Source organism: Empidonax traillii, unplaced genomic scaffold, assembly GCF_003031625.1.
Source record: "Empidonax traillii isolate 1590-97213 ecotype Southwest subspecies unplaced genomic scaffold, ASM303162v1 scaffold38:size1800464, whole genome shotgun sequence".
In the NCBI taxonomy this organism is placed as follows: Eukaryota; Metazoa; Chordata; class Aves; order Passeriformes; family Tyrannidae; genus Empidonax; species Empidonax traillii.
Window position 1 is genome coordinate 853,226 of NW_020955231.1, and position 15,534 is coordinate 868,759.

Here is a 15,534-nt window from a genome sequence, read left to right on the forward strand (position 1 = left end):
GTCCTGACTTTAATTGGTGAAAAGAGAACAGTAGGGTTGACTTTCTGATGTAAAACATTCTATTGACAGGAAAAACCAAACAATTGATCCATACCGTTCTGCACAATTTTGGCACCTTTTCTTTGTTTACATCTTAAATGCAAATTATGCCAGCCATGCAGTCAGTCCAGCAAAGAGGTAAGGAGTGGGAGCTCCTACCATTCACCCAAGTTTCTGATAGTTGCACTCTTCATTGTTTCCTTCCCAGTTTCCTAGAGGGAAGAGGTCTCTTGGCCATTGTCTATTAATGTTTACAGGGAAGTTGCCCTCTCAAAAGCCAAGAAACAGTGAGGCCTGGATGTAGTCAGCTCCCACAACTGATGGATTATAACTGGAGGAGGAAGGGGCAAGAAAGGGACTGGTAAGGAATTTACCAGCTGTCCTGCCTGCCCATATCTGGGGAGTCAGGTAGAGCCTTGTGCAATGGGCCGTTTATAGCAGATTCACCTGACTTCCTGGGGATATTTTCATTCCCCTCTGCCGATGAAGGAAGGAGACCTGGACAGTGTTCCTGCACAAATCAGTAGGCATTGGAACATCTTGGCATAGGGAATGTGGTAGACCCCTAAGGAGTTCCACACAAAATGTGCACTGGAAGACTGGAAAGTAAGTTTAAGAGATCTGTTATGGTGATGAGGACATGACCTTTCCACCTCTGTTTCTAGGGTGCATGAAGAAATAGTTGCACTTCTTTAATTGTACAAGAGTTCTGTTCAGATTCTTTTGGGCCTTAGCTAAGTTGGGATAAGGTTAATGTAAGAATAGCAGTAGGCAGTTTGCGCTTTGGGGGATACTGCTGCAGACTAATGCTGAAAAACATTAAATAGATTCTAGTCAAACAGCATATCCTGAAAGTGCAAGAGGGAGAGAGAGGATGTCCTTAACTTTTGACTGGTGGTGGAGAAGAAACCCTAAAAAGGGTGTAGAGTTATTAGCTGGGAGGTCCAAGCCCACAAAGTAATGCTGACTAGATTTCCCCTCGTGTGGACCTCAGGAGGCCATGGCTTCATATAAGCCACAAGGTGATGGAAGGCCTTTCAAAACTGAGTTGTTTTTCTGTTTTCTTTTTTTCCTTTTTTGGCCAGAGAGTGAGCTAGCAAGCCCACAGCAAGGTACATTTATGAACTAGGTTGTGAATAAACACCTGTACTCTGGCCTGAGTAAAGCCAAACTCTGAAGCGCTGACACTTGTAGCCCTGCAGCTGAACAGAAAGCCATATGATACAGATTGTGGTTTACACAGTGTCAAGTAACCAGAAGTTAATTACAGTGAGCTGACTGGATGCAGAGGGTTTTGCTGTGCTGCCTGCTGATAGTTTCACTTTATTCATCATGATACCATCTGAGTGCATAGTTAACAGTTCTGATTAGCTAAAGCTATAAGGCTGCAATGCAGCCAAGCCTGAAAGGTTTAGGAGCTGCTCGTGAGAGTGGCCCTGCTAGTCTGTGAACGCTATGTCCACACATCATTTATGATGCTTAGAAGGCCTGTTTCTCCCCATCAGCCATGGAGAGGTGCTGGGTGCTTTCTCCTTGGCAAGACTGGGATCCTGTGCAGGACGGTAATTTGTATTTATATTCAGTTTCACAGCCTCCTGGCTGCCTGCTGTTGATGTTTGACTTTCAATTACCCTGCTACATTATTGCCCAACTAATCCCTCTCCAGCGTCATGGGGAAGTTTTGTTCCCATTTTACAGGTGTCAGTTGTTCTATCCTAAGTAAATAAAAAGAATTGTCAGTGCCGAGATTGAAACCAGTAGTTACTTGTGGATTACTTCTTCTCACCTTCTACCATTTGCTCAAAGAGACTCAAAGAGAAAGTCAAGTGATTTTTAACTTTTGCTTTTCATAGGAGCAAGAACAAAGTACATTAACTGAATTGGCACACGATAGCATTGTACTTTGTTTTATGTTGCCACGTCACTTTTCTGCTTGGAATTTAGCCTGCCCTGAAATTCCTTCTGCTCCCTTTTTGCTTATGTATATACTGACATCTGCTTGTTCAGAGAGAGCAACTAGTGCTAGAGCAAAATACATTTGTGTAAATTTCTGCAACTGGTTTAAACCAGCTTGGACTGAAGACTTGAGTATGTTGTTTAATTTAGATCCCCTTTAGATCCCTCTCTGTAATTGGGACATATGAGAAAGAGACCTATATGTGAAAGAAAATCTGGGGTTAAATAGTTGGGATTGCGGGGAGTCTTTTTTAATGAAGTCTAAAATATCCCAATTCATTACAGTAAAACTGTATTCACTACCTCAGGAAGTAGGAAGTAACTTCATTCTTTGAGAACAATTTGTTCTCATGGTATCTTGATAAGGGGAATATTTTGTTTCTAATGTGATTATTGTCTTGTCGACTCTGTCTATTCTAATCGCTGTGTGAAATTTCTTTCAGAGCCTAGAAAATGAAGCTAAAAGAAATTGAACGAACAGCTGTGCAGGCGTGGAGTCCAGCAAACAACCACCCCATTTATCTAGCAACAGGTAAAGTTCTTCACAGTTTGTGAATAATAAAGTATAAATCACTGAGATTTTATGTAGAATTTAATTTAATTTTATTTTATGTAGGCTTTAACTTTCAATAATTTCCACCTTAATAGTCTCTGGAAAACTTAAAAGCATTATACTGAAAACATTACAGCCTTTGCATCTTTTTAAAGTAACTGGTAGAGTTACTTTTATGCTCAACATTGATATTTTTAAAGGCCAGTGATTTCTTTAAAGGTTGAATACATGACTTTTTGGATCTGGTTTCTAATTAAGTCTATACGGACTCAAACACCTGCTTACTATTGAAAAACAAAATAAAGTTACATACTTGCTATGTCTGTGGGGGGGGAAAAAAGTTAATTCAAGTAATGTTCGTGTAAGCTCAATTTTACTTGTCTGTCTTCAGTCATTATCATGTGACTTGAAAATCAAACAATAGAAACCTCTTCTCCCTAAAGTTGCCTGTTTTAGTTAACATTCAATTTTCAGTACTTTTGCAAAACCTTACATTATGTTTTGTTGATTTTTATTAATTATTCACAATTGTTATAATAATTTTATTTCCTGAAGCAGAAAGTCAGCCTGTTCACTGAGTTGACAGCAGGCAAGTTTATTGTCTGTGTGGAGCTGGCAACTTGGGTGGTTTTATTGGTTTTGTATGGTAAGGTTTTGGTAGCAGGATTGGCTTCTGTACGAAGCTGCTGGAAGCTCCCACTGTGTCCACTGGAGCCAATGCCAGCTGGGTCCAAGATGGACCCACCGCTGTCCAAGGCTGAGCCCATCAGCAGCAGTGGTAATGCCTCTGGAATAACATATTTAAGAAGTGGGGGGGAAAAGCCCTACGTAACTGAAGCCAAAGAAATGATTAAGAATATGTGAGAGAAACAATTCTAAAGTCACCAGGATGACATTATTCTACTCTGATTTTGATTGGTAATTAAAATTAAACTCATTTTCCTAAGTTGAGACTGTTTTGCCCATGATAGTAACTGATAAGTGATCTCTATTTGTCTTTATTTCCACTCATGAGCCTTTCATTATATTTCTTCTCCCCTGTCCAGCTGAGTAGGTGAGTGATAGAGCAGCTTTGGTGGGCACCTGCTGTATAGCCATGATCACCCCACCACAGTTGTCTGCCCGGCTTGTCAGCTCTGTTTCCTGCCTGGGTTGTGCAGCACTGCACAGTTGTTTTGACTTTTTTTCCCATGGATGACTGTCGAAGTGACAAAATGTCAACCGTTGCCTTATAAACAACATTATAATTTTTGGGGTGGATAGTCTATATTGTGTTTTCATAACAAGGCCAGAGTTTTGTTTGAATCAACGGTCTTGTCTTCAGTCTTTAGATCAGAAACCACGTAGTTTCATAATTTGTACTGTGTTTTAATAGTCCCTTGGGCACTTGCAATATCACAGGCATGCCTGTGGTAACTGGGGGACTGTTTGCCTGGCAGTGTCCCACTAGGCAATGTAAAATCAATTTTTAGCTTTTATTCTGTAAGCTGAGGAGAAGGAAGGAAGTCAGTCATTGTGTGACTGCTAGCTGTCTCTGGGTCATTGAGCCACATTTAGTGGGTTAGGGTTGAAGAACTTTACCTACCGAGTGGGTTCAGAAGGTCTAATTAAGACACGTGGTCATGGTTGAGGAGCTGTACACAAAAGCATTTGGGATCATAATTGTAGCTGGATTTCATGATGCGACTGCATTTGTATTTTAAAGAAGAACCATGTCAGAAACCATGGTTGCTTGGAGGAGGGTACTTGAGTTACATCTATCCCAAAAGAGAAAGTTATCTGTGCAACAGTGCCCTTGGTGCCCAGAATTTCTTAAAGAATTTCTTTCTAATTTCTTTCAAGGCCTTTGTCAGAATTGTCGATTCTTTTTTTTTCTGAGGTGTTCAGACATGTCCTCTCTTTGCACAGGCACCAAGAATAAGGTTATGTTGACTATGAAGAATAGGTTTTCAGTGCCTTGTTCTTTTTATATCGTGTGCTTTTGATAAAAGTGCCCACTTGTGTTGCCCTTGTACTTCTGCTAGGAACATCTGCCCAGCAACTAGATGCATCCTTCAGTACAAATGCCACCTTGGAAATATTTGAGGTTGACTTCAGGGATCCCTCCCTGGACATGAAGCAGAAAGGAACACTTCCTGCCTCAAACAGGTACTGGAGGCTCATACTGATGTATCAACAAGTAAAATTGAAAAGGGTCTTCTGGTACAAGGAAGGAGAGGAGGAGATAATGTTAGCATGTAAAGTAATCTTTTGAATCAGTTGACCTCTGTCTTCAAAAATGGAACATTTTTGTTGACACAGATCATATTTGGTATAAAAGTAGGGCAGTTGGACCATTAGAGAAATCTGAAATTACTTATATGGTAGTCAGTCAGTGAGCAGAGACATTATTGGCTGTGACTAACAATTTGCACTAAAGAGCCTAGAGGCAGAGCAAAACTTACCTTCTAGCTTTTTAAGAAAAGATGATTTCTTAGGCTGATCAGTGGGTGACATTTGCACTCAGTGTAAAACACAGCCTTGTTCTAACTAGCAGATTTTAAATGGGGTAAACATGTTTTCCAGGTAACAGCTCTGGGAATGAATGCACATAGTCCTCTAATCTATTTTTCTATGTAATGTAGGCTAGAGGATTTCATCCACTAAATCCTGTATGAGATCCTAAAAGTTTAAAACAAATGAAACAAAACAACCACAAGCACTTCCTTTTTAAGTTCCCCTTAAAAGTCTTTGGAAGGAAGCTTATTTCTTTTTTGCATGCAAGAGCCCAAGTCCTCTTAAAAGGGAATTGTTTAAGGTGCAGACTGATAGATATGTTTGATAGGTCAAACCATCAATGTGGTTTTTGGTAATGCAGAGGGTATCTTGAATTCCACCGACATTGTGGCCATTGCCAGCTTTATTTTCTTCTTTTTTTAGGTTTCATAAGCTGATCTGGGGGAACTTTGGAAACGGATCTCCAGAGTCCTCTGGAGTGGTCATTGGTGGAGGGGACAATGGTGTGCTGACAATGTACAGTGTGCACCGCATCTTGACTTCGAAGGGCGAGCCTGTGATTGGGCAGACAGAGAAACATTCAGGTCCTGTTCGAGCTCTTGACTTCAACCCTTTTCAGGTATGTAACAGCAAGGTACCTGTAACTGAAGGAAAGCTAACCTTCATATTAGAAAACATGATTTTCTTTTATGAACAGAGATTTATAAAGTGAAGGAACAATTTTTAACTGAAGAGGCATGATAATTGTGACACAAGCTTAGTTGGAGACTCGTATTTGGGTTCTGTTCACAGCTTTGCCACTGAATTACCCTGTGACTTTGATCAAGTCTCTTACCTCTCTATAAAAACATGTCTTGTAATATTGTTACATGGTAAACTGTTGTCCATTTGAAATTAAAACTTTTTTATTTTATTTGCTCGGTTGGTGTTTAATTCAGTGGGGCTTTGATCACACTTCAAGGGACTCCAGCATAAACGAGGAGTGAACAGAACTTTGTTCTCCCAGTAGCACAAAGGCAAGTTGAAAATTGTCTGCAGTCAGTTGTGGAAACCTGCATCTCCTCAGAAGAAATGTCCTTGGTGACAGGATGCAGGGCAAAGGCTCAGCTGGACTGAGAGAGTGGCTTCCGGGCCTCTGGCAGAGTGTCATCAGGAGTAGGAGCAGCCACCTGCACAAAATAGACAAATTTTAAAGGGTCTGTACCATGGCACAGCGGAAGGCACAGAGGCCAGAGATGTGCCTGGTTTATAATCCAGTTAGTATCTTTCTGCTTACCAGTTGCTGTGAAATGTAGCTCTCATCTGACTTTGGAAGATCTCAGGATTTTTACTTCCATTTATTTTTAAGGACTGGGTCTTCTTTCCCTGTGATCAGGAAACTCAGCTGAGCTTTTCCTCTTTTTTTCTACAGAGTAATCTCTTGGCTTCTGGAGCCAATGATTCTGAAATTTTCATCTGGGACTTGAATAATTTCAGTGTGCCTATGACTCCAGGGACTAAATCACAGGTAAATGAGTTTTCCTTTGGGCAATATCCCTGCAGTTTTATATCTCAGTAGGTAAGACAAAAAGATGTGTGTGGAGACATCCTAGCCTAGTCAGTCTGTGAATGACTTTGATGTCTGTCAGGAGAAAGATGAATGAGAAGTGAGTGGCTTCATTCTGGGGGGCAGAAAAAGTGTTGTAAAGGGAGGGGAGGTAGGCTGCCAAGCTCTGGAAGGATACACTTTACATGGATGGGTAAATTCTTTGTGGATTTGAATCAAGTAACTGACCAGTTTATCTTTTGATCCAGCTGGGGCATGTATGATGGATTAAGAAGGTTTATTGGACCTTCTCTGAGGAATGAATTTATTTCAGGCTTCAGCTGAGGCTTTTCATATCTCATGAAAGTCATATTCCTAGCAGAGCCAGTGAACCATTAAATGTATCTTGGCTATTGCTCCCAGATAATGTTTCCTGAGTTTGAAGAGGAAGAAGCTTCTGATCTTCTGATGTTGATTATGTTGTTCAGGGCAATCAACTCCTGAAAGTAGAAAAATCATAGTAAACTTGCTTAAAAGCGGGCCAGGTTTTTCCTCTAGTAAATCTCATGTTTCTTTCCTTGCCTACCTGCTGCATTGTAGTAGATACAATAGCAACAATTACCTCGAATACTTCATCATTTTCCATCTCCTGAAATGTTGCACAAGGTCATCTTTCTATTTAAGTTTATCTGAGAAGTCAGGGTGGAAGAATCTGTGTTCCCTCAGCTGCAGTTCTTTCTGGAGTGATTTATAATACTTTTAGCCAATGCAGAATCCAGTACCTGCTCCCAAAATGCAAAGGTGCTCTTCCAGGTGATATTCCCCCATAGAATTTTGCTGTCCACTGTACTCTCTGAGTAAGGACTTTCCTAGTCTTTCTGGTCAGTGCTGCTGGTATTTCCAGTGAGTTGATCAGCGACTGAAGAGAGGAATCTATGTATCATCAAATCCCAAATCCCTTAGTTGAGCTAGTGACAGAATGCTGTGATTGGTGTTCCCTCAGCTTGGGAATATCAAATCATCAAATCCCAAATCCCTTAGTTGAGCTAGTGACAGAATGCTGTGATTGGTGTTCCCTCAGCTTGGGAATAATGAATGTGTGGCCTTTCCTGTCTTGGCAGCCTCACGAAGACATCAGTGTGGTGTCCTGGAATCGGCAGGTGCAGCATATCCTATCCTCTGCTCACCCCAGCGGCAAGGCTGTAGTTTGGGATCTCCGGAAGAATGAACCTATCATCAAAGTCAGTGACCACAGCAACAGAGTAAGTGTAGAAAAGGCTGTGATTCTAACTAGCTTAAAACATGCCACATGTGACTACAAAGCAATGGCACAGATTCTAGGGAACAAGTGTTTTTATTCTAGGAGATGTTGGGACTAGTTCTCTTGGAGTTGTAGCAGTAAAGCACCTCTCATTTTTTGTTTTTTTTCTCTAATGAAATGGAGAAAAAGACTCCTTATTGTTCCTACAATTCAGGCACTCCAGCGTTCAGTTTCTGTGTTCACAGCTCATTTATTAGGAACCTCCTGTGTTTTAATCCCAACTGTCTTCCTAAGTCAACTTTGAACTTCAACTTCTGTATGGTAGTGGGTTTTTTTCGCTGTGTATAGAAGGTACCCAGAGCAAGACATTGCTAGACTTGCTTTATGTCAAGCATTCTAGGCGATTTCAGCACAGAATGCCGTGGCTCTGGGCCATTTGTGCTACTGCCAGCTTGCTTTGCTGAATTTTCAACCTATGCTATTTTTGTCCCTAGATGCACTGCTCAGGAATGGCCTGGCATCCAGAAGTTGCAACCCAGCTAGTCCTTTCCTCTGAGGATGACCGCTTGCCAGTGATCCAAATATGGGACTTGCGTTTTGCTACCTCTCCTCTGAGCCAGCTGGAAGGGCACACGAGGTGAGGGCTTGCACGTTGTGTTGCCTTTCTCAAGGATCTCCATCTTCTAAAAGGAGACATTGAGACACTGGGCTTAGGAGATCTATGATTTTCTGCTGGGCCTGCTTTGTTTCACAGCTGAATCTGGTTGAAGGCAGAGGTGAGAACTAGCATTTCTGAGCCTAAGTGCTGGTGCACAGTGCTCTCTCACTGAGTGGGTGGTGGAGTGGACTGGATAGGAAATATGTCTCATTTCTTTCTGATCTATTTTAGGGGAGTTCTGTCTGTCTCTTGGTGCCAGGCTGACCCCGAACTGCTGCTGAGTAGTGCCAAAGACAACCGGATCTTGTGCTGGAACCCAAGTATGGGGGAGGTACGTAACCACAGCTCTAAGGACACAGTGTCTGCTTTATGGAGTTGTGTGCTATGCCATGTGTGTGTCCCTTCCTCCTTACTGTGGAGTACTAATATAATTTTTTCAGGTATGTCTTTTGCACTCTTCCTGTCTGGAGTAAATGAGAGTGTTGTCCACATCCAGACTGAAAAAAAACAGGCAGGCTGAGATTTTCCCTGATATATCTGTGTCCAGGGATCATAAAGGGAAGAAAACTTTAACTAGAACTTAATTTCAATTAATTATGATTAGTCTTGCTATACTCACACATTAGTGTTCTCTGTTTCCATGTGTTTCCTCTTCCTCCTTCGCCTAGGGTAGTAAGTTTTTTTTTAGACGAAAATTTGAAAGAGAACAAAGAGCATTTTTTAGGGTCATTGAGAGGGGAATAATGTAGTTAAATAATGTGTGTAAACTTTATTCATGCATCACATGTATGGTTAACTAGTCACATATCTGAGAATTACCATCTACCATGGAATATTTAGGTATCAACTGAACTAAAATAAGACTGTGTAAAAATGTTTTATGCACTCTTATTCATTCAATGCTGAATTTCTGGATAAAACTGAATTTTGAACTTTGGACAAAATTCATGCAGTTGATCTTGATGATAGCATAGGGAAAGTGCTCTAGCGATACTTAACAAAGTCCATCTGGGAGCCCCAGGCTAGATTCATTTCATGGGACAGTTTCACTTAGCTGACCACTTTTGCCTGGGAAGCATAGAAAAAAGTTAGTCAGTTTTCCTAAAATGCATGAAATGTTGCTGTTGTAGTTTCATGGGATTTGATGCTCACTTTGTGCAGAACTCTAATGGTTGGAAGAGAATCAGACTCTGAAACATTCCTGATGTCTAATTTTTACAAAATTATTTTCACTGTCTTTTAGTAGAAAAATCAGAAGAAAAAACACAAACAGTTTTAGTGCAGCTGACTTGTCTTTATGCATGCTGCTGTAGATTTGCAGAGTCCAAATTCAAGTTAGACTTTTGTGTATATACATTGTTAGGAGGCTCTTTTTGACTTGGTACCAAAATTTCTAGGTGATAAAAAAATTGGGAAGATTTGCAGTAGTAGGGATAGTACAGTTGTACAGAATGGCTGATCTGGTAAGTTTGGGGAAAGGGTTGGTTTCTTTGGTTTTGGGATATGTTTGGGTTTTAGATTTTGTGGGGGTTTGTTTGTTTTTCAATTTAGCAATCTGGATTTTAATATAAGCAAATTATATTACTTTGCTTATACCTGGAAACAGAAAACACAGATCCTGTTCCCACAGAAAATGAAGCTGTGATTGTCTGTGTTTTGTTTCTATAAAGCATAAAGGAAATCTCTTCGTTTTACAAACTGGAGGTTCAAAGTCAAGGTTGTGTTAGTGAGTTGCCCACCATCAAGCAGAAAGTTTGTGGCTGGGCCATGAATTGAACTTTACATTTTTGAGTGCTGGACCATAAACTTGTTGGCTGCAATGACCTTCATAATTAATGTGCAGCTATTACAGTCCTCTCTTCCTGCTGTCTTTTTTTTTCTGTAGGCTCTCTACTTTCCTTGTCACATTTGTTAGTCAACCTAGTCTTTCTGCTTATAAGCTCTTGCTCATGACACCTTCTTGCCTCTTGACTTCTGGTTTTCCTATGTTGTTTTCTGGTTTCTCTCCCTTGGTTAACATAATATGTAATAATGCTGTTGTAGTCTGATACAGTAGTACTTAAAAAGTAGGGCAAAAGTGACTTGTTGCTTTTGGATTTAGGAGCTTTTTGTGGCTTTCTGCTCTTTGGACTCAATGCGCTATAACTTGGTTGCAAATGCATCCTTCAAGAAGTAAAAATAAGATTTGTATACAATGGTGATATGTAAATAAAGTGTAACACATTTGCTGTGGGCAAGTAATTTGGGGAAGGCAGGGGATTATTTGTGTTATGCTTCTGTCTTTTCTCTCTCTGTGATAGGTGGTTTATGAGTTGCCCATTCGGAGTCAGTGGTGCTTTGATGTCCAGTGGTGTCCTAGGAATCCTTCAGTCTTCTCTGCTGCCACATTTGATGGGTGGATCAACATTTATTCTGTTATGGGTGGGAACTTGGAAGCTCAGCAGAAGACACAGGCTGACAAGGTAAAGTCCTAGGAATGTGTTACACTTGACAGATTGGCAGTTTCTCACCTGACTGCTCAGTGGTACAAGCGCACATATGTAACAGTAGGATTTTTAAGCAATACAGTCTGTCTCATGCACCAGGACATATGGTTGTATGGTGTGGGAATCAGAAGCTACTGCCCCTTGACAAATTGTGTAAAGAGAACCAAGATCAAGTGGAGTTTTGAGGTCAGATGTATCTTATGGTTATTACTACTAAACTAAAAATGAAGCAGCATACATGTAAGATTAACAAGCTTGTCTTGTCATTAGGTTAAAATTAAATACATTTATACTAATTAATAGGATATGTTATTCTTCATTAGTGTAGAAGATAATTTCATAAAGTAGCTTAAAAGCCACTATTAGCAATTTTCCTCAAGTCTGTTGACTCTAACTTGGCGTATGTTAATATTTTTGATACTGAAACCCATTATTTAGCCAATGAATAGATGGGCAAACTCTGAGCAGATTAAATGTCACTGCTGTCTAAAATTTTAGTTTTAATCTGGTGTCTAGTCTTTTAATTCCCTCCCTCTGCCCCAGCCAACAAATGCCTTACAATACAGGTTTTAAGAGAATACGTATGAGCCGGCTTAAGTGTTATTTATATAGTCATTTACAGCTGACTGAGTTCAGTTTCACAGGATTTGCAAGAGGCAGAAAATACTTTATCAAGCAGCAGCTGTGGGAGATTAAGGATTTATTTAACCCATGGAGAATTTTCTTTCTGTGCATTCTTCATGTTCATGCGCTACACTTCCACTGTTCAAAACTGGAGAACAGTAGTGTAGGATAATTCCTAGATAAATAGAATAACAAGTAAGAACACAAGCAGAAGGAGATAATGACAGTTATGGTGGCAGGGAGTTTGTGACCAAGAGGTCTCTCTCTTATGAATTCAACGGTATCAGGACAGAAACTCTGTTACAGACTTGGTGGTTGATGATACTGATACCCTGGGGGTGTTTGATCTCTTAGATATCAGCTGTTCCTCAAGAAATACACCTCATTGCAGTCTACAACTTCCTTGTGAGAGGAAGAGGAGGGACAGGCACTGATCTCTTCTCTATGGTGACCAGTGACAGAACCTGAGGGAAGGGCCTGAAGTTGTGTCAGGGGAGATTTAGGTTGGATATTAGAAGGTTCTTCACCTAAAAGGTGGCTGGGTGCTGGAACAGGCTCCCCAAAGACGAGGTCACAGCACCAAGCCTGATAGAGTTCAAGAAGCATTTGAATGATACTCTCAGGCATATGGTGTGACTCTTGGGGATGGTCCTGTGCAGGGCCAGGAGCTGGACTCAGTGATCCTTGTGAGTCCCTTCTAACTTAGCATATTCTGTGATTCTGTAAGATGTTCTTTCTTTGGAATTGGTTTTCCCTCAAGAAAGACAAAACATTGCCTGTGATTTTTTTGTTCAGCAACCTTACCTTGATCAACCTTATGTTACTTCCTTTCGGGTGTGCTGGTTAGCTGAATTTTGGAGCCATTCTCTATGGTCCAGTCAAACTTGAACAGGGTTATCTCTAGGGTTATCTACCGCTAAATCTATGCAAACAATGTTAAAAATGAAAAATGCTTGTCAACAGCATTGTATGTATGCTTACTGACTCCCTCAATATCAGAAATCTGGATCAGGGGTAACTTTTGACACACTCTCTTGTCTAGACAAGAAAGTTTATTTCATCAGTCTCTTCTAAGCTATAAAACCTTGAGACACTCCTTAAAACTAACCGATTTGAAAGACTCCAGCAACAGAAAGGGAGTCAGAATTCCTTTGTGAGCAAAACAAGAAATAAGTCGGATAACTTTGGACCATATGTTGTCACTGTCTTGCATAAAACAAGTAATTTTGTAACTCCTGTGTTTGAGCTGGGTGCTGGGCCAAACAGTGTTTGTTAGGAAATTTGCATCTTGCCAAGGAAAAAGTACTTGAAAATCTCTCAAGGTGAAACTTTCTTGAGAAATGATTTCTGGAACTATTTGGAAATTCAATTTCTCTTGCATACGGGCTTGGTAGTATTCCAGGAAGAGGTGCTGTACTAGCCTTGTTCTTCATCAGTGAGGAAAGTAACTAATTCCAAAGCAATCATTTTTTGTCCATACAGAGAGAAATTGAATTTTTTCTTGCTCCTATCTCCATCTGATTCTAGATCTCTTCCTCCTTCAACAACCTGGATCCCTTTGGCACAGGACAGAGCCTTCCTCCTCTGCAGGTGCCAGAGCAAGTAACTCAGACCACCTTGATTCCACCATTAAAAAAGCCACCCAAATGGATTCGCAGACCTGTGGGAGTTTCATTCGCAGTAAGTGACTGGAGCATCTTTAGCTGAAAATTTAATAAATGTCTTGTGACAGAGTCCTTTCCTTTCACTGGAGAAACCTTTATCTTTCTGTTGCTAGTTGTTGTAATGTCTATTTAAGGTGCAGTGTGGTGTCCCATGAAGTGAAGATTTTCTACTCAACATTAAGATATATTTCCAACAAAAAAGAGTCCTGTTGCAAAGAGTAGGAGATTATAAATAGGAGTTAATAAATCTAAGGAAGAGTCATAAAAGCTGTCCTTGTAGGCTGACATGCATTCCCATTCTCCTCTGTCTTTTTCCTATCCATACATCTTTGCTCCTAAATTGGAAGGCTGAGTTGTTCTTTTAGCCTGTGGCTTGACTTGTTCTCTGTCTGTCTAGTGCCTGCTCTTCACCTGATAGTTTCTGTCATTGCTGTCTGCCTCTCCATGTCACAAAAGAACAAACACTTCCAAATGGTCCTTTTTCCTCTGTGCCTCTGTGGCACTTGCAGTTGGCTAGCCCTGATAGAATATGCACAAGTGATGTGAACTCCCTCGATGTCCCTGCTATCCATACATATTAAACTCTTTAGTTCCTTGTGTTCGCAGCTGAGCTTGAGAATGCCTTGCTAAATGAAGAGCAAAGTGAGTTGCTTTTACCTCTGTTTATAAAAATGTTTGTTGTGTCTCCCTTTGTCTTTCTTAGTTTGGAGGAAAACTGATTACCTTTGGTCTTACCAAAGCTCCTGGACAGCAAATGCAGCAGACTTACCAACATCAGGTGTTCATCAGTCAAGTCACTACTGAAACTGAATTCCTACTCCGGTCCAAAGAACTACAGATGGCCTTGCAGTCAGGGAACCTCCTTGATTACTGCCAGGGCAAGATCCAGACAGCCAAGCTGCCATTTGATGAGAACCTTTGGAACTTCTTGAAGGTAGGATGGCTGTGGTGAAATACAGAGGTCAGTTCTTTTACTGTCATGGGGAGAATGTGCTAATTATGGTCCTCTCTAGCCCTTTATATTTCTCTAAAATAGAACTGAATGAGTAGGCTAGTTACTTTTCTGCAGATAAGTTTAGATAAGTTTTTGCAGCTAAGGTCTTGGAGGTTGTCATGTTTTTCAGTGGGTATGGTTTTTTCAGTGGACTTGTTTGGGCTTCCTCAAACAGGATTTTCTCACCTCAACATACTGCAAAGCTATATCTGCCTGCTACCTGCGGAGTTCTATCATTATTTCTCTATCATTATTTCTCAAGGCAAAGTCCAAAGGGGCAGTGAGATTCCCCAGAATACAAGAGAGAGCTACAGTGGCATGAGGACTGCCTAGCCCTACATAGGAACAATGGTTTCATTGACAATTTGGTAATATGAAAGACTTCAGTAATAAGGAGTGGCTACTGTTCCAAAAAGACAGCACTTAGTCTTGGCAGTGGTTTACAGACACTCATAGGCAGATTGTGTGGAGGGCAAAATATTGGTATCTTTTCCATAGTATTTTATTTGCACAGGGAGTTTTGAATAGGATGGCCAGGGGTAGTCTAGGTGGTGACAGTGGTCTCCATGGCTGCAGTTGTCTTGAGTTGCATTGGATGAGATACATCGACCTGTCATGTTAGTCAGTTTTTATAATCCAGCCGGTCCTGAGCAACCACTCCAGCACACGTAAGATCTATTACGATTGATTATCTTGAACTACAAACCAGGCTTCTGCACAGAAGTGTCCTGCAGGACCGTTTCTGCCTCTGCAGGAACAGTTTCTGAAATGGACTGTTTACAAGTATCTTGTCCATGTACAGTTTGATCAGTTGTGTAGTAGGAACAGCATGGAACTTAACTGAGACAGACAGATGTTCTCCTTGCAGAATGTTAATCATGCCTTAAAGCATACAAATAACACCTGTCAATTAGACTGTGTGCAGCCTAAGGGAATCCTTGGGACTGTCTGAAATCCTCATGCAGAGGGCTTCTGTAATAATTAGTTAACTAATTCTTGTGAAGCCAGCTAAGAGTCTCAGTTTCATCCAGTCTCAGATTAGTCCATTCTCTCTATGTAGAGATTAGCTTGGCAATTCTAGACCATCCAGGGTATTAATGACCAAGTACGCTAGATATGTATACGGTCATAATCCCGATATACAGTTGTACCTCAGTTGTAACATATTTTTTGTCTTTTTAATATTCTTTGGGACTCAGGTGAATTTGGAGCAGGATTCCAGGACTAAACTCCTCAAGCTGCTGGGCTACAGTAAAGAGGATCTGCAAAAAAAGGTAA

The 15,534-nt window shown here is 40.7% G+C and overlaps 1 protein-coding gene across 5 annotated transcripts in view; it reads left to right on the forward strand.

Annotated features, from left to right (window-relative positions):
- The window catches only part of SEC31B (SEC31 homolog B, COPII coat complex component), a 35,881-nt gene that overhangs the window by 2,123 nt on the left and 18,224 nt on the right, over positions 1-15,534 (forward strand). For 3 of the 5 annotated variants that reach the window (XM_027878090.1, XM_027878094.1, XM_027878092.1), the window contains exons 2-12: positions 2,439-2,527; positions 4,573-4,696; positions 5,468-5,663; positions 6,456-6,551; positions 7,691-7,831; positions 8,325-8,467; positions 8,720-8,819; positions 10,789-10,950; positions 13,126-13,278; positions 13,966-14,196; positions 15,456-15,530. In XM_027878090.1, the coding sequence (XP_027733891.1) occupies positions 2,449-2,527; positions 4,573-4,696; positions 5,468-5,663; positions 6,456-6,551; positions 7,691-7,831; positions 8,325-8,467; positions 8,720-8,819; positions 10,789-10,950; positions 13,126-13,278; positions 13,966-14,196; positions 15,456-15,530 (1,500 nt within the window). In that variant the 5' untranslated portion in view covers positions 2,439-2,448. Of the gene's footprint in view, positions 1-389; positions 646-1,974; positions 2,128-2,438; positions 2,528-4,572; positions 4,697-5,467; positions 5,664-6,455; positions 6,552-7,690; positions 7,832-8,324; positions 8,468-8,719; positions 8,820-10,788; positions 10,951-13,125; positions 13,279-13,965; positions 14,197-15,455; positions 15,531-15,534 lie in introns of those variants that run through there. The other 2 variants (XM_027878091.1, XM_027878093.1) reach the window with 2 other exon arrangements.